The 24,474-nt window shown below is 55.7% G+C and overlaps 1 protein-coding gene across 11 annotated transcripts in view; it reads right to left on the bottom strand.

The window, feature by feature from the left end:
- Positions 1-24,474, bottom strand: part of PTPRT (protein tyrosine phosphatase receptor type T) — a 944,823-nt gene that overhangs the window by 13,486 nt on the left and 906,863 nt on the right. For all 11 annotated transcript variants that reach the window (XM_036009848.1, XM_036009845.1, XM_036009847.1 and 8 more), the window contains 5 exons: positions 21,169-21,323; positions 17,430-17,565; positions 15,181-15,330; positions 13,541-13,714; positions 10,045-10,176 (listed from right to left, as the gene is read on the bottom strand). In XM_036009848.1, the coding sequence (XP_035865741.1) occupies positions 10,045-10,176; positions 13,541-13,714; positions 15,181-15,330; positions 17,430-17,565; positions 21,169-21,323 (747 nt within the window). The remainder of the gene's footprint in view (positions 1-10,044; positions 10,177-13,540; positions 13,715-15,180; positions 15,331-17,429; positions 17,566-21,168; positions 21,324-24,474) is intronic.

Here is a 24,474-nt window from a genome sequence, read left to right on the forward strand (position 1 = left end):
TATGAGCGAAAGCAATGCCTGCCCCTCAGCCTAAGACAATATCTCAGTCAGAGGTTCCTTTGTCACCCAGGGGACATTTGGCAATGTCTGGAGACATCTCTGATTGTCACACCTGGGGGCTGCTGTGAGCATCTAGTGAACAGAGGCCAGGATGCTGCTAAATACTCTCCGCCACAGGCACACTCACCCCCACGCCCAGTAATCTGGCCCCAAGTATCAGTAGTGCAGGGACCGAGAAGCCATGGCCTGATATCACGGATTGTTCTTAGGTTCATAGTCTCATCCAGAAAGAGGGACAGATGCTTTATTCTCCTGTATTTGCTGGGCCACTGGAACGACTTGAGTTGGGGCAGGAACACTGAGGCAGTTGGCGGGGCTATGGCTCAAAGAAGAGCAAACGAGCTTCCTCGAATTCCTGGCCCCCAAGGGGAAGGGAGATGGACCCTGTCCAGGTCTGCAGGCCTCTGCCCTGAGGCACAGAAGAGAGCTAAGACTGGGGCTGCAAGCTTGGTGGGGACCCCCTGGCACGGACAAAAAGGCCACGTGGTAGGAAGACCCTCCAGAGGGTGGAGCTGAGGCTTCCGAGGTCAGCTTGGGGTCAATTCCTTCCTTGGTGGGGTCTGCTGCAGCCGACACTGAGCTTGCAGACTTGGAGTTAGATTGTCAGGGGCGAGCCGCGGAGATTCAGCGGTCTCCTCACAGCCACCACGGATGCAGGATTTTCATGAAAGCGATCAGGGTCCCTTTTGTGGAGAGAGAACAGCCACCTCACCCAGAGCAGTCACATGCGAAAGTGTCTTTGATACTATCCCTCCTTTAGAACTAGTTCGAACCAGGATGGAAAAGCCAGGAGAGAGAAGAGCACCTGTCTCCCGCCTTCCTCGCTGCGGAACCCAAGTTCTGGCTCAGGGATAACGTTGCTGGAACTATGGCCCACAGGCCACACCCGGCCAGCACCTGGCTCTGGAAGTAAAGTTTTATCGACATGCCGCTGTACTTATCCGTTTATGTACTGTCTGTGCTTGCTTTTGAGCTACAGCCACAGGCTGAGTAGTTGCGAAGATGCCACATAGCCTGCAAAACCTAAACTGTTTCCTGTCTTGCCCTTCACAGAGAAAGATGGCTAGCCCTGGCACCGTTGGCTTGTTCTGGGGATAAAGGGGACGATGCGTGTGAACAAAGCCCTTGAGCCCACAGCACCACCGAGTCCCAGTGATTCATGCTATTATCGCACCGCTCAGAGCTCAACAAAATGACAACAATTATGATAATACCTAACATCTAAAGCGGAAGGATTCTTATTATCGCCCATCTCAAATAGGAAAGATGCGCAAGGTTGGGTTGCATAATGCCGTGGTGCTTGCCTTCCTGGCACCTCCACAGGGGGTTCATTGAGCACACTAATATGTGTGTATGTGTGCGTGTGCATGTATGTGCGTGTGTGTGTGTGTGCGCGTGGCTGGTCACAGGGGCCTCTGAGGCTGCACCATCATCTGCTGAGCTGTGTGGTAATGACAAGTCTACAACTTGACCTTCCTTTCTCTTTGCCATTGGCTCTTCTGCCTTGCACGCTTCCCGGTAATGAGGGACTAGGACTGATACGTCTGTGGCTGGCCAGAGAAATTGGCATTCATCAGAACTGCCCATTAGAAAAATAATAATTGCCTTTATCGCCAGCACTGAATTCAGCCTGGCCAGAGGTTGGCTGTGCTCCTGACCTCAGGGACAAGGGTCCAAGGCATCAAGAAAAGCCCGTCACTCCCGATGTGTTCAGTCTGGAGACAAGGCAGGGTGATTTGTCTCTTTTAATATGATTTCCAGACCAATTTCTCAAGCTAACAGGTTCTATTGTGCCTCAAATGAGACTCCCCTATTTGGGACACTTCTCTGCATCTGATTTTCCAGCTCACTGTCCCGCAATGCCCAGAGGGCTGGGCGAGTTTGCAGGGTCCTTCCAGTCCTCAGTCAGGGCCGCCCTTTCACTCGAGTTCCCTAATTTGTGAGCTCGCACGGGGAACAGCTGGGTGACATTCAGCCGGGTGACATGTGGGCAGATGTGGTGTGTGAGCTGCCAAGGATCATCAGGGCCTTCCCCACATGGGGATGTCACATGGAATCCAGCCACGGGGAACAGGAGAAGGGAGCGGGGAGACAAGTGTTCCCAGTGAGCCTGTGGGGCTTGGAGGTGATTCTCATCAATAGGAAAAGTCCTCCATGGTTTTAGCTCAAGGCTGTCCCGCTGTCCGGGCACTGCTGTGCCTCAGTGGGCGCGGCCATTTTGGTTGTGTATGCAGTGCAGCAAAAGGGCTCCTACTTGAAGTGCCCTGGGTTCAAATCCCAGCCCTGTCACATTCTAACTGAGTCAGCCAAATCTTTTAGCTTCTCTGAGTTATTAGTGGCTGTGAGTCTTAATGTATCTGCTCAGCACAGGAATCTGTAACTAATGAATACTCAGTAAGTGTGAGCTATTCATTATTAGGCAATGTGGGAGAGGGTCACTCAAACAGATGGATAAAGTGAAGTATCTTTTCCCCTCCACTAAGTAGCTCTTATGAAAATTTCTCTTTAGGATAATACCCAAAAGACTGCCCTTGTTGTGAAAACTCCTGATCAGGCAGCCTGGGGGTGCAGTGGGGCACTGCTCTGCATGCCAAAGGAGAGACACGTGTGGGCTGTCCCTGGGGCAGCCCAGGAGACGGGAGGGGGAGGTTGGGATGTAGTGGAACCAGCGAAACGGTCGGAGGTGAATCCGAGTGTCATGTGATCCCCCCACCCTCCTACATACTCAGTAAATTTACAAAAAACTCGCACAGTGCTCAGTGTGCGTGGATTTCCTGTGGAAATGGGCAAGGAAGTGAGCCTTGCTCCCCGGGTGATGCAGAAACGGAGCAGAGACCACATATGTGGTCCGAGGGGCCAGACCACGAACACGTGAGCATCGGCACTTTGTAGGAATCTTGGGGATGGAAACTTACAGTTTCTTAAACCCTGGAAATGGGGGTTTCAAACAGGCCCACTTGACTCTCTAAGACTGTAGGTTCCAGTTGACGTGGGGTCACATGGACACTCAACCCAAGTCTGGTATTTTCTGCCTTAGATGCAAAACTGTCAGAATGGCGGTCTCTAAGAATGGATGCAAATCCTCCAGCCCAGAGCCCGGGCCACCAGCCTCCTCCCACCTCACAGCTCCGCACTCTCCCTCCCTGCCCTGCAGCCTTGGGTGGGGGACAGCTGTCACAGTGGCTTCCCCAGCGCGCACACACAGGCCGTGCTGAGGATCACACTGGGCAGGTGAGAGGGGTCCAGTTGCTGCTGCCGACTTGGAAATGGCCACGCTTCTCCCAGACAAGCAGAGTGGCCTTTGTTATGTGTTGTCAGGACACGTTAAACCAAGCAGAAGCCGTGAAGCCCGTGTGGACGGCCCTGAACAGCTGCCAGATGTCGTTACACCAAGTGGCCTCCATGGCTGTTTGGGTCACGAAAGGGGCAAGTTCACAAAGGTAACTCCACTGTTAACACCTTTTTTTTTCCCTGATGGACTCAGAAAGCTCATTAGTGGCCGGAACAAACATGCCCCGATGTGCTGAGTGAAGACCAGCACAGGGCATATTTCGGGGGGAGTAAACAACTTTAAAATGCATTTCCGTGCACCTTGGTTACGCCTTTTGTTAATGAAATAACCCTTTGATGAAATGGAAAAGCCAGGGGACGTCACAGCTGCAGAAATGAGGACTCTACTTGTCACGGTCCCTGTGACTCACCGAGCGGGGTGGAGGAGCCAATCCCACGCTACCCAAAGATGAAGCGAACTGGTAGTTTCAAGAGAAAACTATAAAAGAGCCACCCGAACTGGTTTTAAATTTCAGGTCAGTGATTATAAAATTCCATTAAGTATATGTGATAAAGAGCCCAACACATATCGTTGGCTTCGCTGCTGGGGCCAGTGAAGGGAGACAGGTGGCGGGTGAAGCAGCGGGCACAGAGCCAGGACAGAGGGAGAGGCGGGCCACATGCCTCTCCCCCACCCAGCCTCTCCTCGGTCCCTCGGGGCTGGGGGTGTTACACAGCACAGTGTGATTCCCAGGAGGCAGGCTGGGGGCCCAGGAACGTATCTACAGGGAAAGGTAAGGTGGGTGGAAGGCGAAGGCTCGGGGAGGGTTTTAGAAACAGGTGTGGAAGAGACGGCTGAAGTATGCAACTTAAGAAAGGAACAATGTAGGGGGAGGAGGAGGAAGACCTAAGGAGGGTGGGGTGGCAGAACAAATAGAGAGAGGGGAAGAAGGTGGTTCGGGCAAGAGGGTGCTGGGTGGGGGTGCTGTCACCCTCAGGTGACACTGGAGAGCACCTCAGGGGTGTGACGCTCACACTGCCCCCAGTGGAGTCTGAGCTGGAACTCAGAGGTGACCAGGAAAACAGGACCCCTGGGAAATCTTGGGAGTGGGCCATGAACTCTCCCACAGGGTGGGAAATAGGAGATGGAGTCCATTTCACTTAAATCTTCAGAGACAGAGTGAACTTGGCTGGCAACACGGTTACACGGATTCACAGACGGTAACACTGAGAACTGGACAAGAAAAGGCTTAGGGTGACAGAGCCAGCACGAAGCAAGGTTCAGACTTGAACCCAGGTCTTTCGACTCCAGACTGCTTATCCTACCATTATCTCTACTGCAGTGGTCTCCAACTGTTCTGGCACCAGGGACTGGCTTTCCCACAGATGGCGTGGGGCGGGGGGTGGTGGGAGAGGCAGGAGGCAAGCTTCCCTCACGGCCAGGTTCCTATCAGGCCGCACACTAGTGCCAGTCTGCAGCCCAGGGGCTGGAGCCCCCTGCTGCACTGCTCCAGTGTGGGCAGAGACAGGAACTCAGCCCCCTGCGAAGTCAGACCTGAGGTGTTCTGCATGTCTCAAGAGCACGCCAGGCTGGGTTTTCACAAGCCGAGATAAAAATGGGGATATAGATGTCGCTGTTCGCCCTGCAGGCACAATGACAAGAAAAGACATCTCTGAAATCTCACCCTTGCTTTTCTCTTAGGAGGATGGTGAGCTCGCTTCTCTCACTTCCAGAAACAACATGGGAATGCATCTTTCTTGGTCCGGCCCTTCCTCACCTTTCCACCGGCTTTGCACCCCCTGAACGCTTCACTCTCCATGGCAGGAGCCTCAGAACTGGGCAACTCCGCTTGTGAACTAGGGAACAGTCCTCCCTGCTCCATACACCCAGGGACCCACAAGTCCGTGCTTACTGGGCATTGGACCCTGGAGTTCCTGTTTCAATGGCAGCGATGGTCCCCACCATCCCCGACAGGAGGCCCCGGCCTGAGTCAGTGATGGGCTGTGGGGCTTGGACAGATCCCTCCCGCCGCCTGGGCCTCAGCCTCCTGACCTCCAGAACCAGGGTGAGTGGACCTGGGTCTGATCGGTGGTTTCCAGAGTGGGGCCCATAATGTTGGCAGCAGAAGCCAATGAGCTTCTCTGGAGATAAAGGCTTATCTCTAAAGCCTTTAGGAGGGGATCCTGCTGTTTTCCTGGAGTAGAGGACACCGAGTGTTTGGCTCTGGGCCGCAATTAGAGTGTCTCATCTTTATTAGCTCTGCACACCAGCAGCAGATCAGAAGTTCATCGGGGCCGTTATGTTTATGGAAAACATACAAGAACACTAATTATTAATTGGCGAATACAGTTTGGGAAATGAAAGCTTTCAAAATAGTGGGCCCACTATTTTTGGAGGGAAGACGGGAAATATCGGCCGTGTTTGCAGAACACTCCAGTTTTTGCTTCTGTTGTCACAGGGCCTTCCGCTGATGCCGAGCCTCCTCCCTTTCTCCTAGGGGGACCGCGACACCCTAATATGGGGCCCACTTGGATGACCCGGGACAAGCTACACATTTCAAGATGCTTAACCTCGTCACAGCTGCAGAGCCCCCTTACCACTGTAGGAGAACACATCCACAGGCTTAGGGCTCAGGAAGTGGATGACTTTGGGGGGGCTCAGAGGGTCTCCTGAGCTTTCTAAACAATGTGGTGGGCATGGCATGGCCACGAAGAGGGCTTTCTTCTGTCGTCTACCCACGCCAGACTCTGGTCTCACCACAGAGCCCACAAAGATGGGCAAGGTCTTGCCAGTGCTATTGGGGGTGACTGACAAGGTTCTCTCTGGCGTACCTATCAGACACCACAGTGTCACTGGTGGGGTGTTGTGGTCCTAGGAGTTTGCCCCAGGAACCTGGCTGCAGGCCTTCAGACTTGCACAGAGCTAGAAAAATCTCTAAGGTTGCACACGGTTGCTTTGGGAGTCTTTATGAGCCTCCGCTGCTCATGGTTATTTTGGACGGCAGCCACCGCAGAGAACGGAAGAGTATCTGGCTGGGCACGGCTGATTGAGTGAAGTAGTGCAGGAATCTAAGCAGAGGCGGACAGATCTGGCCAGCAGGGCAACCTCATTTATTGCGACTTACAGGAGAAGGCTCAGCCACACCACCGACACGAGCCCTTATGGTCCCCAGTCAGACCCCAGGATGTGGCACTGGCCCTCTTGGGGGCACTCTCATGAGCCCGGGACCTGGGGCTGGCCTGCGGTGTGGCTGCGCGGGCTGAAGCTGCGGCTGCCTTGGCACGGGCACCCTGGCAGGCAAATGCTGAGGCCGCTTCATAGATCCGCCCCTCCAGGTGCTGAGGGTGACTTTTCTGAGGCTCTCGCTGGGCCATTGTTTATTTCTGAAAGGGGCCCAGCTGTTGCGGTGATGATATTTATATGAGCAAGTGCTCCGTTCATCTGCCGATTTCAGGGGATGCTCGCCAGCTGCACATGACAGCCAGCCTCGGGGAGCGTCTGAGCCTGATGCTTTTGCATGTAGAGAACCAATTCTCAAAGGCTGTACCAACATCTGGAGCTGAAAGATGGAGCTGAATGGGGGTCATTCTCCCAGGACCCCCCTGAAAGGGTAAGCTATAGCCAATGACCTTGACCTTTGCTTCTCTATGTGTCCCAAAGCGAGGCTCCTTGAAAATCCTCCTCTGTGTCTGAGTTCTGGTTTTGCAAGAAAGGGATATTGGGAAAACGGAAGGGTGAACCAGCTTTCGTGGGCTCTGCTTTGCCACGGGCTCACGGGGCAGTGTTCACTCGCTGTTTTACTTGTTCAGGCAGAGGAACAGGGCGGGGATGCCTTCTGACTCTGCAAGGGTCCTTGTTTTATGGAAAGCCACTTGATGTCACGGTTATCTCAGATTCCACCCACCCCTTGTTTGGGCCCGGCCCTTGAAGTCTTCCTCTTCTTTCTCGCTTCCCATGTTCAACCATCAGGATACGTGTTGGGTCTATTTTTTATAGCCAGAATCCACTCCGTTGCTGCCACCTCAGTTCAGGCCACCATCTCCTGTCACCCGCCTTCCTGCGGAAGTCCCCTCTCTGTCCTATTTCCACTTTTAGCAACTACCCTCCCCCTCCCCACACCAACAGTCCATTCTTAACGTGGCAGCCAGAGGGGTGCTTTTTAAAGAGTTGGATTACTTTTCCAAGTCACTCCTCTCCTCAAAACCTGTCCATGCCTCCTCATTTTTCTCCAAGTAAAATCTGAAGTTCTTCCTAAAATCCTCCTTGCTCCCCAGTCCCTGCCCAGGCCCTCCATGACCTGGTTCTGCTGCATCTCTGGGTCCTCTTCTGCTGCTGTCCCCGCACTCACCCTGCTCCAGTCTCAGTGGCCTCCAAGCTGTCCCTCAAGTGAGCCAGGCCATGTCCACTGCAAGGCCTTGGTGTGGGCTGTCCCCTCAGCCTGGGGCGCCTTTCCTTGAGATGCTCATGTGACCCGTTTTCTCACCCCTCCAAACCTGCGTGCACTTGGATGTGGCCTAGACAGGCCCCGCTTGACCACTCTGTACAGTTGCATCCCACTCCCCAGACCAGCTTTCTCATCTTCATCGGGCTGCCCCCTTGTTTTTCTTGTCCCATGCACTTGTCGCCTGCTAACATGCAATTAAGGACACTAGAGAGTATGTGCTGTTTATTGTCTGCCCGCCTTAGACAGAAGTTGCACGGGAGATGGGAGTTTTCTGTTTGCTTTCCCTGCCTCCTTCCCTGATACCTTCCAGCACCTAGAATGGTCTCGGTGAAGAGCAGACACTGAACAAGCAAGGCTGACTGAACGGGCGGAATCTGCCCCGGCTGTCTCCCACATGCACACCCCCACTGCATGCAGTCTCACCTTCTGTAACCTGCTCCTCTCCCGGCCTCCCCAGCCTTCCTGCTCCCTCTCCAGCTCCTCCCGCGCCTGCGCCCTCTGGGCCAGCTGCAGCCCTAGGTGCCTGACTGCTCTGCCCCACCCCCTGCTGCCATCCCAGACTTGGCCTTCTCATTCCCCTCCCACCTCCCACAGGTCCCCAAACCCAGGCACTTGAACTCTGGCAGGGTTTTCACATCCAACCCTGGATCTCCTGCCTCCTGGTCAGCTCCTCGGCCAGGTTACCCCTGTGTTTTCTGCACGTTTGCAACACTCTCTGCCCCAATCTCCTGGCTTCCAGGCTCATCCTCCAGCTTTTCCCCCCTGCTGGTCCCCAGCTGAGCTTCCTAAAAGGAACTCCATCACACCACTGGGCAACCTCTTCAATACTTCTCCTCCCTGTAGTAAGTGTTTTCGAACTGTGCTCCTAGGAACCCCCGGGGTTCCACAAAGTTACTCAGTGGAGGCGAGTCTCTGAGAGGCCCCAGGAGGAGCCAAGAGACCTGGTGGGTGAAGCCCTAGATCTGTCCCCACCCCCTGCCCCGTCAGTGCTGGCAGGTCTCGGTCATACCTCCTTCATGTGTTGGGCTCACATGAAATCTTTTATTTGAAGAAAGCATTCTGTTGCGCACAAAATAAAAGTCTTAAAAAAAAAAAGACCCAACTTACCATGCTTGTTAGCCCAGCACGGACAGCCCTCTGCTAACTTCATCACCACCCCTCCTGCTGACACACCCCGGGCCCGGCCACCCCGCCCCGAGCTGTTCTGCAGACAAGCCCGCACGCATCCAGCCCACCCTGCCTCTGCCCCTGCCGTTCCCTCTGCCTGGAACGTCCTTTCCCGGCTACTTCATCCCCCACACACCGAATCTCTGCTGCCTTTTTCAAGGCCAAAGTCACCTTCTTTTTGAAGCCTTCCCTCGCCCTGTGGGCAGAATTAATTGCTCCCTGTTCCCCGCCGGCACAGCACTTGGCTGCTGACCTCTATTACAGCGCTGCCACTCGGGGTGGGGACAATTTGCTCGTGTGTCTCCGCAGCCAGACTGCGAGCTCCTGGAGAGCCGAGACCGGAACTCAGAGCCACTTTCACGGTGTCCCCACACCGTGCGGAAGTGTGTCGTGTTACTCTGCATTTCCCGCACGGCAGTGACAACAATGCTTTTCAAAACCCCGAAGGGCCATTCTCACCTCTTCTGCCCAGGAATGGCTGCCCTGCCGTGGGGACGTGGGTTCTAGAAACTGCCCCATGACACATGGCCCATGTCGTGAGTACAGGATGTGCTGTAGGCACACGGTGCCTGGAGCTGTCAGACCCAGAAAGGCTAAGGCATGAAGCCTGCTGGACATGGGGGTCACCCGTGACAAAGCTGGGGCTCGGTTTGCCAGTCCGTGGGCAAAGGGTCCAAGGTTCAAGCCCCAGGCTCTGTCCATGCAGGCTGCACCGTGGAGGGAGCCTCTGGTTGAGGTAGCCAGGCACTGGGATAGTCTGTGGGGCTGGAGACACTCAGAGCTGGGGCAGCTGTCTCTTCTGTGAGCGCTGCCAGGCTTGGAACATGAGTCTGGGGCGCAGGGCCAGACAAAGCCCATCGCCAGGGGGTGTCATTGCAGGGATATGGAGAGCCCTGCGGTGGCAGGGCCTTCTGGGAGGTGCCTGACCTGTGCCAGAAGCTCCATGGGCTTGCCTGGGGCTCACAGCCTCAGGGCCCATCAGACAGAAGCTGGACTGGGCAGAGGCAGCGCTGTGCTGGGTCTCCGGGCTCTCCCTGCGGCTGTAGGCACGGCTGCCCCCATGCACCTGAGCGCCAAGGCCAGTGGCCGGGCTCCCGCCTACCTGGGCAGTGTCCAGCTCGTTCAGCATCACCACGGAGGAGCAGTTGTAATCGAACACCAGCCTCCAGAAGTCCGCCACGGTGTTGGGTAGCGGGTGCTGCGTGACCACGAAGGCGGCGGGCTGCTTGTGGCTCTGACAAAGGAAAGACAGACACGGGCTTCGTAAAATGCCCCTCCGTCAGCGGGGTTCTGATGCGGGCGAGGCCCGGACAGCCGCCCCGCCGGAGGCCCCGAGCCTGCCAGACAGGCTGCACAGAGCGCCGGCCGTTCTGTTGTCTCTGGGTGCCCTGGCGGCACAGGGGACCTTCTCGTAATGAACTCATGCTTCTCCAAATGAAGACATCTCATTAGCAAAGTGTCACTCAGATGGGGGTTATCCAAGTAAATTATTTGTGTCTTGGAGCTCAGCAAATAATCATCATGACAACATGAAATGAGAGACTCTGGATGCAGATTTGCCGTTCTGCTGGCTGAGGTTCCTCCTGGGATAAGAAGGGGTATCTCGTGTCCCTTTGCCCGCAATGCCGCAGGAGGGGCCGGCTCGGCCTGAGGCAGAGAGCCTCCTGAAGGGGCTTATATTGCAGGAGGCTCACTCCTGCCCCAAGGCTGGAACGAGGGCTGAGCGGCCCGGCGGGTGATGGGCACTGTGTCCTGTGAGCCAGCGGGGCAGCGAAAGGTGCCCGGGTTTTAGAGTCAGGCAGACGTGGTTTCGAACCCAGCTTTCCCACCTGTACTTATATCATCCCTCCAGCCATTCATTCATTCGTCTATCTGTCCATCTGTCCATCCATCCATCCATCCAAGCACCATTCACAAAGGGACTTTTTGTTGGTGCTAAGCCCTGGCAAGCTACTAGATCTCTCCAGACCTCGGGTGTTTTATCTGGAAAATGGGCATCATAACTACAGGGAGAGGACTGAATGAGATTTGCGTGTGGAAAGACCAGCAAGCAAGGAGCGAGCTGTGAGCCCCTGTCGGGGCAGGCACAGCCTGGCTCAGTTCTTCGTCCTGGGCACGGGCACGGCGGCTGGCACACTCAATGCCCAGCACAGGTCTGTGGCGGGTGGAACTTGAGAAATAGTCCACATTTGCAACATGCTTTCTTGGGAGACAGTCCCTGTTGGGAGTCCCAGCTGTTTTTGGGGGAATCAGAAGTCTGCAGGAAGATGGGGAGAGGAGAGGAGCCCACCCAGCCAAAAGACCCCACCAAAGGGATTGCCCAGAGCTCCTGTCTGTGAGGTGATCTCTCAGGGCACTTGCGGCAGAAAAAAAATGCCTTGTAGCTGTGGATGCCACCTATGCACCAGGGGTCCTGTCTTCTCAGGGTCTTTCCCTGGCAGTGGGATGGTCAGAGGAAGGTCTGGGAGGGCAAATGAATGTTCCCCAAAGCCAAACTCTAGCTGCCAACATTCCCCTGGGGCAAAGAATCCAAGCTTTTCGGGTTGAAAAACTTGGGGATCAGACCTTTCATGCCATCATTTCTTAGCTACTTGACCTTGAGATAATGATGGAAATACCCTGGCAGCCAGTAGTCACCCCCAAAATGGGGATAACAGTACAGCCAGACGCGGAACAAAGCGGTATAAGTCCTGGGGCCGCCACGGTGGCCGACACTCAGAGAATGTTAGTTTCCTTCCCTTTTCCCTGTCCCTGTGATAAATGCCCTATTAGGCCAGCGCGCCTGACAAAGCCTTATCTGGAAATATGTTCGAGATCCGTGCTCCTGCCGGGTTTCAGGGATCAGCTAGCAATCCATTTCATGGATAACATCATCCTTTACCAGGGAAACATTAAAAATTAACCCAAAGGACTTCATATTTTTCTGCTGGGAGCCAAGCTGCCATGGTTACCAGATAATGCACAGACTGAGCTGGAATACAGATAAGGATTTGTGTTTTGTAAGGAAGGCAAAGGCCCCAGCGAGGGCTCACGGGAGAAATGCCCTGCGGACAAGGAGAATCCTGTCAGCCTCAGAGCTCGGCAGAAGGCGTGTGACTCCAGGCAGTGTCTCACCTGCCGAGTGGGGGCCAGCGGCATGTTTGATCCTGGCCTTGATGGGGGAGGGAGAGGGAGGGAGCTGTGACAAGTGGAAGACAAAGCTAGGAGGGACTCGCAAGTGTGGGTGCCCTGCCAGGCTACACACACACACACACACACACACACACACACACGTCCCAATGTGCACACATGCACACATACATACCTATGCGCCTTGACCTTGGAATGTTCTAAACTAAAGCCAGAGGCCTGACCTCCACGCCCAGCTATTGGATCTGACCAGACTCCCAGCTTGAGGAACCAGGGTTTCTGGGGCGGGGAGCTTGGGCACCCCCTGGGCAGAGGTCGGGGCAGGTCCCTACAGAGCTGAGACAGACCTCTTGTCATCTCCCCACCTCCAACACCTCAGACCCTGAGGGGGAGAGAGTTTCAGGAGGCTCAGAGGTCAGAGAAGTAGTTGCTCTTGACCCCTGGAGAGAGTAGCTCATGTTCCTGCCTGTTCTGGGTGGAATGGGAGGCTCACACGGGCTGGGTGGACAGGACCTCAGGGGCGGTCGGGAAGGGGACCTAGAAGGGCTCATCCTCAATCAGGCAACGGTGTTCTCCACCCTGAGCATCGGGAGGCAAGCTGCCCGAGTCCTACAGGACTGAGTAAACCGCGGGGAGACTCAGTGAATGCACTCCAGAGTGTGAGCCGGGGTCCTGGGTTCTGGTGTTTCCACTAGCTCCCTGGGCGACCTTCAGCCAGTCTCTCCCCTCCATGGCCTCACTTTCCCTTGCTGAAAAGTCCTAGGACGACCCTAGATGATTCTGGCTCTTTCCGGCTGCAAACATCTCTGCATCCCAGAAGTGTAGGGACAAGAACCGGAAATAGTTGGAGGACCCAGAGTAGAACCATACAAGCCAGGAACGTGGATCCACTGGGGCAGGGACATAACCTCCTAATCCCAAACCAGGTTGGGCTGGGCACCCGGTGCTGGGAAAGCAGGAGGCAGTGCCCCTAACAGAATAATCACATTCCCTCTGTGCTCCCTTTGCTGTCCCCACAGCATTTACTGAGTACCTGCTAGGTGCCATCCTCATTCTTGTCTCTGCACAGGAGTTGTCTGGGAATCTGCCTGGGAGCTCCTGGGGGGAAAGAACCTAGGTCTTCCCCACTTTGTGTTCCCAGGGCCCAACCAAGGCCTGGCACGAGTGTCTCCTGAACTGAACTCAAGGCTGGGGGTCAGCTCTGTCGGCAGCAGGGGTGGGGACTAGGTCGGCTGTGGTGTCGTGGGAACCACTTTAAGGTGTTGGTCATTTCTAGAGCACAGCTGATACACAGGTTTGGACAAGGGCCTTCAGGGGGAACAAAGGTTCTTGGGGGCAGCAGGATGCAAAGCAAGGGGGGAATGCATGGGGAGGGTGGTCAGGGCCCTGGGGTCCAGCCTCCTCCACCTTGGGGGAGAGCTTCTCCCTGCAAAGCTGGCAGGAGCGTTCCTTGGCGGGGCTCAGCTTACGTCCATCAGCGCCGCATTGATGTAGTTGCTGGATTCCCCGTCCACCGAGATGAGGAAGGGCAGGCAGCGGTCCAGAGGCAGGACATCCATGCTCCGGTTCTTATCGTGGTTCCGAGGCAGGAGCCCGATGCTGCAGTCCTCGGGTCGCACATGGGGCGTCACAATGTTGAGGGTCTGTGGGCGCAAAGGTGGACAGACAGACACCGCTCAGATGCTTTCCCGGAACAGAAGGGCAGTGAGTGATGTTCAAGCTCAGCCTAAACCCCCTTCTCCATCCTCCAAGCTCGGCCTTCCGGTGCCTTTCCCAGGACTGTTCCTCTTCTGTGGTGATGTTCCATCATCATCTGCTGGCCTCTCCGGGCCCTGGGAGCTGAGAGCCTCTTTCAGGGGCTGTGTGCCACCGCCCTGATGCCAAGGCTGCAGGGGATGCATGCGCCCACGCAGGCTCAGACACCAGCTCCCAAGACCTGGCAACCCTTTGAGCTTAGCTGCTCATCTCAGCCAGCGCTGCATTAAAGGGAGGGCTAGTCGGGAGCGCTGGCCAGGAGGCCGCAAGGTCGGGGGCAGAGGCAGGGCATCCCCGATGAGTGTTAAACTGTGGCTGGATGAGGAAATGAGTCTCACCAGCGTGCCTCTCAGACAGGGCTGAGAGAGGAAAGACGCTTGGAGGAGCTGCCGAGGATGGGTAAGAGACCCTCAGGGGCCAAGTCCTAGCATGTCTGGAGGATTTTAGAGTGTGTGCTTGCAGAGAAGTCTTGTAATTATGGGGCTCGCACTGAGCTGCCCAGACAATCCACGGGATACTGAGTGCCATCGCCAGGGGTCTGTGTCCTCCACTCTCCCATTACTTCAGAATTTGATCTCTACTCCAAATCAATAACATCTATCTGTCTGAAGGACACTGAGGTACTGGCCTGGCCAGGGTATCTGCCCATCAACCATGGGTCCAGTATTTGCCCCTCATGCCCTGGAGCTTCCTTGCTTCCTCCTGCCTGTTCTCAGGCCCTGTTGCCTGGTCTGACCTTGACACTGACCCTGGGGCAGTGAGCTAGACTCTGGCTTTGCCTTCCTCAGTGATTCCCATCCAGGCCTCTAGACCAGAGCTGCGCTCTGGGGTGGTGCTTCCAGAGTTGAATGTGTGGACAAACCACCCAGAGATCTTGTTAAGTTGCAGGTTCCTGTTCAATAGGTGTGTGTGTGTGGGGGGGGCACCCAGATTCTGCATTTCTAGAGCACCCAGGGGACACTGAGGTTGCGGGTCTCTAGGTCCCACTTTGAGTAGTGAGGATCTAGGATGCTCCCCAGCTGTACAGAAAGACTGAGAAAAGCTGCTTCTCTTAGGGGACGGAGGGGCGTGAAGTTCACACCTGCCTGTGTGGGTCTGCTTGTCTCCACGGACAGCCTGGCCTGGAGCTAAACATGCCATCAGTCCAGAAACAGAGTCACAGTCAAGACAAGTGGCAGCCTCACTGAGCGATGGGTCCAGGGTGGCTCGTGGTTGTGCATTTTACGCTGTGGAGTTTGCTCTACAGCGTACACTGCTGCGGACTCTGGGAGCGCGTGGACACGCCCGCTCTCACCAAGAAAGCCCCTCGAGTGTGCTCCGTGCCCCGTGTCACTGAGCCGGGATGTGCCCCTACCTGAAACTCGTCCTTGATTTGGCTGGAGTTGGTCTGGGGGTCCAGCCTGCTGATGTTGTAGTAGAGGGAGCGGAACTCGCACACGGGGATGGCGGTGTTGCCGCAGAGGCACGCTTCCAGGATGGCGTCGTGCACGAACACGTACTGCTCCTGCAGCCCCAGGGGCAGGGGGAGGGGGGGAGACAGGGCACTGGGTAAGAATGGCGGCGTGGGGGTGTGCTGTCCACATGTCATCCCGTGGCTGCAAAGGACGGGCACGATTTATGCTGCGGAATCACTACTTCCTATCCTATAACTGGAAGGACCATTTCCACGTTTTTTTTTTTAGAGAGTGTCTGAGCCACGGTGAGTCTGGTCCCTCGTGTAAAATTGAACAGCACGATCACAGGTGAAAAATTAGCAACTGTGGTCATGCTGCAGCCGGTGCTCTTGGTGTCCTGCCCATGTCCCCTCAGCTGTAACCTTGACTGCTCAAGGCTGCTTACGCAGATACCTGGGGTTCATGCGGAGGGCTTTTCCCCAGTCCCAGGGGCACACCTGGGCTGCGTGCAGGGGAGCCAGCAGGGCCGAGAAGCTACGGCCCCCGACAGGACTCGCCAGCAATGGCAGGTGGGGAGATCGGGGACAAAGACCTAGGTCCCCCTCCCCCAGGTGGGGCACTTGGGAGAGCATGTTCCATGCTGTCACAGAGCTCCCAGGACAGGACTCCAGGTGTCCACAGTGTCCGACAGCTTGTAAAACACTTCAGTAGGGTCAGAGAGCTTGGCGTCCCTCCCTGCGCTCTCACCAGACAGCGTGTCTTGCGACCCCCTCCCACATAAGCCACTTGCCCTCCACTGCTTGTCTCAGGGGCTGCTCCCCAAACATGCGACACCCCCTCAGCCCCCTCAGTCCTTGGGGCCTTGCTGTTCTCTTCTCCTGGACGCCAAGCCCCCTCCCCCTTTTCTGTGCCTTCAGTGTCTCACTTCCTCTGCAAGGTCTTCTCCAAATTCACCAGGAGGAAGTTGGTGCCGTAACTTCCAGGCCCTTAACAAAGCTTTGTCGAATGACTGTTCCCTGCAGAACTTGGCCCATCTCTTTATATAAAATGCTTATCTAGACACATACGATGACATACTTGAATGTCTGTCTCCCCCAGCAGACAGCAAGGGCCACAGCGTGTCTAACTCGAGCTGGTGAGCCTGCCTCCCGCATGCACACCTCTGGGAATGGAGGAAGTGGCCTCCTGGCTTTAGCAGCCTCCCCAGGAGCCTGCAGACCAGCCTGTGGGAGCTGCCACAGGGCCACAGCAGGGTTCCATGTGTCCAAGCCTGTAAGTGACCGGCCATGCCCACAGCCACAGGTAGTTTCCCTCTGCAGGGCTGATGATGCGGCCCAGCTCCGAGTGCCCTGGCACCTGGAGCCTTCACCAGAACCAAAAGATGGGCTGGTTACAGGAGTGACACCATGGTCTCGAGGGCAGAGCAGGCAGAGAGGCTGCCTGGTGAGAGTGCGGTGCAGGGGAAGGAGCCCAGGCCTGGAGGTCACACGGACCCGGGCCCTACCAGTATCTGGTTAGGGGAGGCGATGGGGACACGGGGGCTCAGTTTTTTCACCTGTACAGTGGGGGTAGTAGTAGGATTTACCCCAGGGGGTTGTTGTGAGGAGTAGGAACAATCCCCTGAATGCAAAGAATCTAGCATGATGCCTGGCACATAGTAGGTGCTCAGCAATAATGATGAAACCCTCCCAGTTCCCTCGGGTCCTGGGCTCTCTCACTGGACAGAGAGGTGCTGAAGGTCTATTCCTCCTTCAATGGCAGGGGCTGTGTTCTCTCCCTTGGAATCCCCAGCACCTTGTTCAAGAACTCAGTAACTTCCCTGAGGAAGCCATCCTGGCCATGACTGAAGCAACGCTGGTACAGAGCAGGCATTCAATAAATGCCTGTCCTTCCCTCTCTCTCTTCTCCTTCACCCAAGGCAGGAATACGATTCAAAGAATACCTGAATGCGCTCATTCAGTCCCTGCTTGGATGCTCTTGGAGATGGGGAACTCACCACCATTCCTCACTGGTGGGAGTCCCTGAGCTGTGTGGCACCCCAGGGTTGGCAGGGGTGTCGTAGTTTCTATGGTGTCTCACTCACTGCCATTTCTCCCACACCCAGGTCCTTTCCTGCAGGATGCCACCACCCATGGGTCTTCCTGCTCCACCAGGCTTCTCCTGGGCCGGGGCTGCCGGTGGTTGGCCGGCTCCGTCCCCCAGGACCCACCTCCGTCTGCACCAGGTTGACCCTTTGGGCCCGGAGCTCGCGCACGCAGTTGAAGATGTCCACCACCCCTTCGTTCTCGGCCATGTCGAGCATGGTGTCGATGGCGATGAAGCAGCCGGTCCTCCCGGCTCCAGCACTGGAAGGAAGGACAGTGGTCTGTGTCAGGGACTTGGGGCAGGACCAGCCCCGGGCAGGCCCCTGACATCCAGCCCTGTGCCCAGACCCTGCAGAGAGGTGACACGCTGCAGAGGTCAGGGCTGTCTGAACCTCACTGTCACCAGGAGACCCTGAGCAAACGGCTGAACTTAGAGCCCCAGGTCTGTCGCCGTAGAACGGGAGAGCACTGTTTGTCTGGGGGCTCTTCCGTCAGGACTGGCCCGTTTTTGTTGTGCGCGTTTGGCAAACTCTCACGTGGCTCTTACCAAGCACCAGCCATTGTTCTAAGTGCTTCGCCAGTGTTACCTACTGATTCTCTGATGAGGTTGTTAGGACGTTTCTCACCCCATCTCACAGGTGGGGAAACTGAGGCACAGGGCCCTTCCTTTGCGCGAGAGCCCACAGCTGGCCAGTGGTGCAGCTGGGACTTTACCCCAGGCAGGCTGGGGTAATAACAGTCGTAGTACATACACATGCTCACGCAAACACGTATGCACGCAGTTTCCTCATCTGCTGACTAATGATGGCTCACCTGAAAGGTACCCAGCATGCTGGAGATGCCTAAAAACATGTCAGCCCACTTCCCTGCTCCATATCACTCTTTCTTTTATCTTCTTCAGCAAATGGGTTGATAGATGGAAGGAAGGAAGGAGAGACTGGGGGAATCAGAGAACAGGGAGAGCGAGGGCAGACACCAGCTCTTCTGAGCGGTCCCAAAGGCAGAGCGTGAGTCCCAAGTCCCATGTCCCCACCCTGGGTTTGGCTCCACCTGCACCAGCTGTCCCAGAGTCACGGAGCAGGAGCACCCACGAACTCACGCAGCTGCCAGCCCCAAGGCCCTGGTCTGGGGCCATGTCTCCTGGTCCACACTCGATTCTGATGGCCGAGGGCTTCCTTTAGGAGATCTCAGACCAAGTCCAAAATGACAAACAAAGAAACAAAACCCCAGGGTCTCAAGGAGACCCCATGGACCTCCCAGATCAGGGCTGGGCTCCAAAGCCGGAGGCCATGACTGTATTTTCCTTAAACACGTGTGGTTCTGGGAGTGAAGGCCCGGCTGTCAGGGAGGCCGCTCGGCTGTGTTTCTGTCTCTCTCGCTTCCCTCATGGAGACGAGTGTCTTTGACTCACGGCATGAAAATGAAAGGAGCGCAAAGAGGAAGAATGATGGAACCGTAGGGAAAGCGATGCTGGCTGACCATGAGTCCACGGAGGATAGGCCAGTGGGAACCGTCACCAACAATGATCTGCAAAGCAGACCCCTGGGAACCCACCCCCGACGGTCTGGACAGTGACCCATGGGAAGCAGAGTCTTCACGTATGGCCACATTTCCTGGTTTGAATGAAGTCTGCGTTGTGCTTGCCCTAGTGCACTTCATCCCCAGCAGTCCAGACCCCCAGAAGGGACTCAGCCGGCTGGGGCCTTAGGGTCTAAGAGCCACCCCACCCTGTGCCTTCTCCCCAGTCTCATCCCCTGCCTGTTTTAGGGGAAAGAACTAACTTGACTTGAGTTTGAATCCTGGATCCCTTGCCTGGTGTCCATGAGCCTGTGTTTCCTTCCGCATATATCACACCTCCCTACAGCACTCTCGTGAGGACTGAGCTGTGTTTATTCCAGCATCTCGTACCAATTAAGCTCATGCTCTCTGGGGTCAGACCCCCAGGATTAAACTCTTGTTCTACCGCTTACTGGCTACGTGACCTCCTTGGGTAAATGACTCACCTGCTCTGGGTTTCAATACCCTCGCCCATCAAATGAGGCTGGTAACAATAAATAGACCCTCCAGGTAGCATCGACACCACAATACATGTAAACTGCATGAAATTATGTGAAAGAAGCATAATGCATGCAAATTGCTTTGCCTGGTGCCTGGCTACATAGCAATTTCTCAATAAACAGATGCTACTGATACTCAACAATTACCGTATTTTTTGGACTATAAGATGCACACCCCCCATTTGGGAGGAATAATGGTTGGTAATGCTGCTGTTGAGTTCTGTTTACATTTACACTGGTGGAATATATTATGTTATTTATGTTATTAAATATTTTACCGCACTTTTTGCTTCAAAATTTTTTTCACTATTTTCCTCTAAAACCTACATGCGTCTTATGGTCTGAAAAATACGGTATTCACTGGGTACCTCTTTAGGCACTGGATGCTGGGATTGGGACTGGGGTATGAAGGTGGGTAGGGCATGGTTCCTGTCCTGAAGGCTTGGCAGTCTGGAGTGGGGGACAGCGTTAAGAGGCAGAGTACTGTGGTATGTTTAAGTGCTTACGTATACCCAGAATACCCTTAGGCACCCAGCATATGTCAGCCAACCCATTTCACCTTCAGGAGGGCCCCAGGGGCGGGTGCCACTCCACCCAGGTGCACTGAGGTGGCTTGCTACAGAGATGAGACACGGAGGCATCGTGCAGGGAGGGAGGGTTTGCCATGGTCTCCCTTTTCCCCTACCCCTGCTCTGGCTGCTTTTTGGGGGCACATGACTTGGAGGCTACCATTCTATTGTCCTTGGATTGTAAAGAGATGGAAAGCAGAGAATAGATGCGAAACTCTTAGAGGGCCCAGGGGCATGAGAGTGTGACCTCCTGATCCTCAATCGCCTGGCCGTCCATGAAATGGGATTTCTGACCCTCACCTCCATGTTCTGGGGGAGGGAAAGTAGGTGCCACGCGAGAAAGGGATAGTTCTGATACTGCGCCAGTTCACGGAGCCTCCCTGTGACTTGACTCGAGACCTTGGCTGACGGGGCTGTGCCAGGGCAGGGGTAAGATAAATTGCACGCAGGGTCTGCAAGATGGGCTGGCCCAGTCACACTGGAAAAGAGTCAGTGGGAAGGAGGAGGACAGTGGCGCAGGCTAGTCGGACTTCGGGTCTGGACGTCCTCCCTCCTCCAATCCTTCGTGCCCTTGACGGGATGCTTCATCTCCATTTAGGAGGGTTCAAAGCCGTGCCCGTCATTCCCAATGCGGCTTTCCAGGTCAGAGCTGAAAATACCTGTTGCCCACAGTAACGGGGAGCCTGACACTGCCCATCTACTGTCTGTTCGGGACCCTGCAGGCCAGGAACTGATTTTTGACATAACAGACGTGAAGGGAAGCCCCTTCCACAGTGGCCGCCCGCTGCCACGTCCAGGAGCCGAGGGCGAGCATCCGCGTTAGATAATCCCGGCTCTGGCGCTGCACACCTGTGCGACCCGAGCGAGGTGTCTGCCTGCTCGGCACCTCTGTGTCCGTACCTGTCAAATGGGAATGGTGACGGTGCCCATCTCTCAAGGTTGCTGAGAAGTAAGTGAACTAACGTGGGTAAAGGGCACGCGCAGCAGATGCGGTCCCCGGGGGGGCTTTACTGTTTCTGGACAACAGAGGTAACAGTGGCTGCTGAGGCCCCGCCTACTGTTCTTGTTAGACCGCAGCAGAAAGCACTCGGCACTGCGGACACAGACGGGGGAGTCTTTCAGGCAAAGAATAAAGGCCACTGGACAAGACGGTATCTCCCTCCCTGAGAGAGCAGAGCTGCGGAGGGTCCCTTTTATAGCTGGTCAGGGGCGGGGGTGGGGAGGGGACTTCCACTTACCTGCAGTGGACCACGATGGGCCCAGCTTCAGGAGGGTTGAGGAACTTGACCTGGCGGACAAAGCCCAGGAGGCCAGTGGCATAGCAGGGGACGCCGTGGTCGGGCCAGCTGGTGAAGTGGAAGAGGCGGAGCTCCCGGATCTCATGGTAGCCTTTCTGAGGAGAGAACGGGCCTCTGTTCCTCCAGCTGCTGCCCGCCGCCCCCCCCCCGCCGACACACACCCTGTCCGGCACCCATGGGGAGCCACGGCTGCGCTGCCAGGGAGGACAGGCCCTGGGAGGGTCCCCAGGTGCTGCTGCACAGAGGGATTCCCTGATCTGCTATGTCTGGGAACTTGGGTAGCAGATCCAGTGAAGTGATTGCATGACGGCAGGACTTGTCAGAGCCTTCAGTGTGCTCATACACATCCGGATCTCCTTTGTATGGACGGAGAAATTGAGACTGAGCCAAGTTAAGTAACAGGCCCAAGGCCACACAGCTAGGAAGTTGTGCCATTATAATCTGAACCCTGGCTGCTGGCCCCCCCTTCTGAACTCCCAAGCATCAGGACACACCGCTGCCTGAGCATTCCCGGTTGAAGAGAGGGACGGCTTCCTAGGCAGAGAGGCAGCGCAGGCAGGGCATGGGAGGGGACCTTGCACCAAACGTGCACAGAATCACAAACAGCCTAGGGAAATGCCAGAGTGAATGGAAGACAGGTGAGGGTGGGCAGCAGGACTGGGGTGGGCAGCTGGGTGGGTACTGGGTCCTGGAAGGCCTGGGATCCCACCTTCAGGCCTTTGGACTTGTCCCAGAGGCACCGGCTGGGGAGTGACAGGGAGGCTGCCCAGAGGGCTGCACAGAAGGGGCTGTGTGTCAGATTTGCATTGTAGGAGGGTCACTCCAGCTACTGTGTGGAGGAGGGATTTGGCTGGGTGTGTTGGGGGGCTATGAAGAGGGCACTGTCGATGGCCACCCATACCCCCTTCCCGGGCCAGCCCCCCTTGCTGCCCACCCCAGCTACTCTGACTCTTGGCTGCAGGCAGCTCAGAGTTACCCCTTATTCAGAGAATTGCTCTCAGCCCCGAAGGAGCCAGCTTTCCTGGGCTGGGAGCCAAGAGTGGGACCAGGATGAGGCTGGTCCCCAGCTGAGACCGACACCCTTGCTCTGATCCTTCTCCTGCCTGCCCCGTCCTGCCTCCTTCTGTCCCCTCCTCTTCCTCACAGTTCTCCCTGACACATCATCAAGGGGATCCGAATCCTGGTCTCAAGCTCTGCTTCTTGGATGCTCAAACTGAGACGGGGCAAGGCTGGAGGCAGGGAGCCCCGTTAGGAGGCTGCTGCAGGGCCCAGGAGGGCCCAGGCGGGAGTGAACAAAGGCCTAAGTTAAGGCGCCACTGGTCAAGCTGAAGTGGGAGAAGAGAAAGCAGCTTCAGGAATACCTGAGGTTGTTCACACCATCCTCTGAATCAGCTCAGCCCCAGGATGCCCTTGTTTGCGCCCTCACCAGCCTGTGCGATGACTGTGTATGTCTCCCTGATGGACTGTGTTCTCTTCAAGGGCAGACACCGATTCCTGTTGGTTTCTGGGTCCCCAGCTCAGGAACCGATTCTGAGCTGATGACCCAGGCAGCGCTCGCTGAGCTCCTGCCTGGATGCGGTGCAGAGCCTGGGCATGCTGAGTGAGTCCCCTGAGGCCTGTTCCTTCCTAGGGGGACTACTGTCCCTTGTGATTGTTTGAAAGAAAAACAAAAAGACAGCCCAAGAAGGGACTCCACCTGCCTGCCATTCCCCAAGGCCTCCCCGGCTAGGGTCTGTTGCCAAGACGGGCCGTCATGTCCCCTGTCGCGTCCCCAGTCACCGAGTGGTAGATGAGATGGGTGTCCCATCCAGGTCCTCTCTGGGGCTGTGCTGCAGGCCTCAGCTGCAGGAGTGTGGGCTGCTAGTGATTCACAGGTGCCCCTTCTCTGAAGAAGTACCCTCAGCTGACAGGAGCCAGCTCACCCTGAAGGTGACCCCTCGGTGCCCGACTGAGACGAGGGGCCAACTCTATGGCGTGGTTGATGCTCTGAGGCCCCTGTGAATCAGGCCAAGGCTAGACTTCCCCTTCTCTCTTCTGCTTCCCTCCCTCTCTTCCCAATTTCTCTCTAGAGTGGTCCCTTGATACACCTTGTGCATCTGCACCCGTCTCCCGCTCTGCTTCTAAAGAAACTGACCTAAGATCACATCAATGGAGCTGTGGTCCTCCGTCCAGTGGGGGCGCTGCAGGGAGCAAACGGTACATCCAGCACTCAGCTGAGCACACAGGACTGGCCCTTGTCAAGCCCCGACGGCACCGTTCTCAAAGCACTGACGACCCCAGTGCTCTGCACCCTCAGGCCTGTGGCTGCTGGGTCCATGAACACTGTTGCTTTTAGAAAGTGGCGACTGGGGTGGAGTGGAAGTGACAATGAACTTCTAGTCAGAAGTTCACCACGTGTAAATCCTGCTCCGGCCAACTTGGAGCTGGGTGACTCTGGAAAACTGACTTAAACGCTCTGTGCCTAATTCTTTTTCATCTATAGAACGAAAGTAATAATCGTGCCTACCTCAAGGGGTTGTTAGGAGGATTCAATGAGTTAATTTATGCAAAGCACCTGGTTTAGTAAGTGTTCAATAAATGTTAGCCGTCATTCTAATAGTAGTGATACAGTAACAATGGTTCTATAGTAATTAAATTATAAAGATGGGGATAATAATTTGCAAGTCACATTCTTGCTCTCAAGCTCCTGCCACCTGGCCCCCTCCTCTCAGCGCCCAGACTAGCGTTTCTCAGTCCCGACACTGTTGACGTTTTGCACTGGATAGTTCTTTGTTGTTTGGGGCCGGGCCGTCCTGTGCATTGCAGGACGTTAATTAGCACCTCTGGCCGCTACCAGGTAGATGAGAGTAGCACCTCTCCTCCCTCTGTTTTGACGACTAAAAATTGCCAAAGGTCTCCTGCGGGACAAAATCACTCTGAGTTGAGACCCACAGGCCTAGAACATGCTGAAAAGATTTCCCCCTCGTTGTTTGTCTAAATGCCTCCTCCTCCAGGATGCCCTTTCTGACCACCTCTTGCCTCCACTTGTGGCATGTTTCTTTCATGGCTTTAATCACCATGTGCTATTATTCCATTTATTTGTTGAATTCTGTTCATCCCTCTTGCTGGAGGTGGGACCCTTCGGATCAGGAGCCACATCTAACTGGGCTGCTGATCTGTCAATCACAGATGGGCACAGAGTGGACCTCACTCACTGTGTATCCCTAACGGACAGACCAGCTGGTCCGCCTAGTGGACAGGCTGCCC

Source organism: Phyllostomus discolor, chromosome 9 (assembly GCF_004126475.2).
Source record: "Phyllostomus discolor isolate MPI-MPIP mPhyDis1 chromosome 9, mPhyDis1.pri.v3, whole genome shotgun sequence".
In the NCBI taxonomy this organism is placed as follows: Eukaryota; Metazoa; Chordata; class Mammalia; order Chiroptera; family Phyllostomidae; genus Phyllostomus; species Phyllostomus discolor.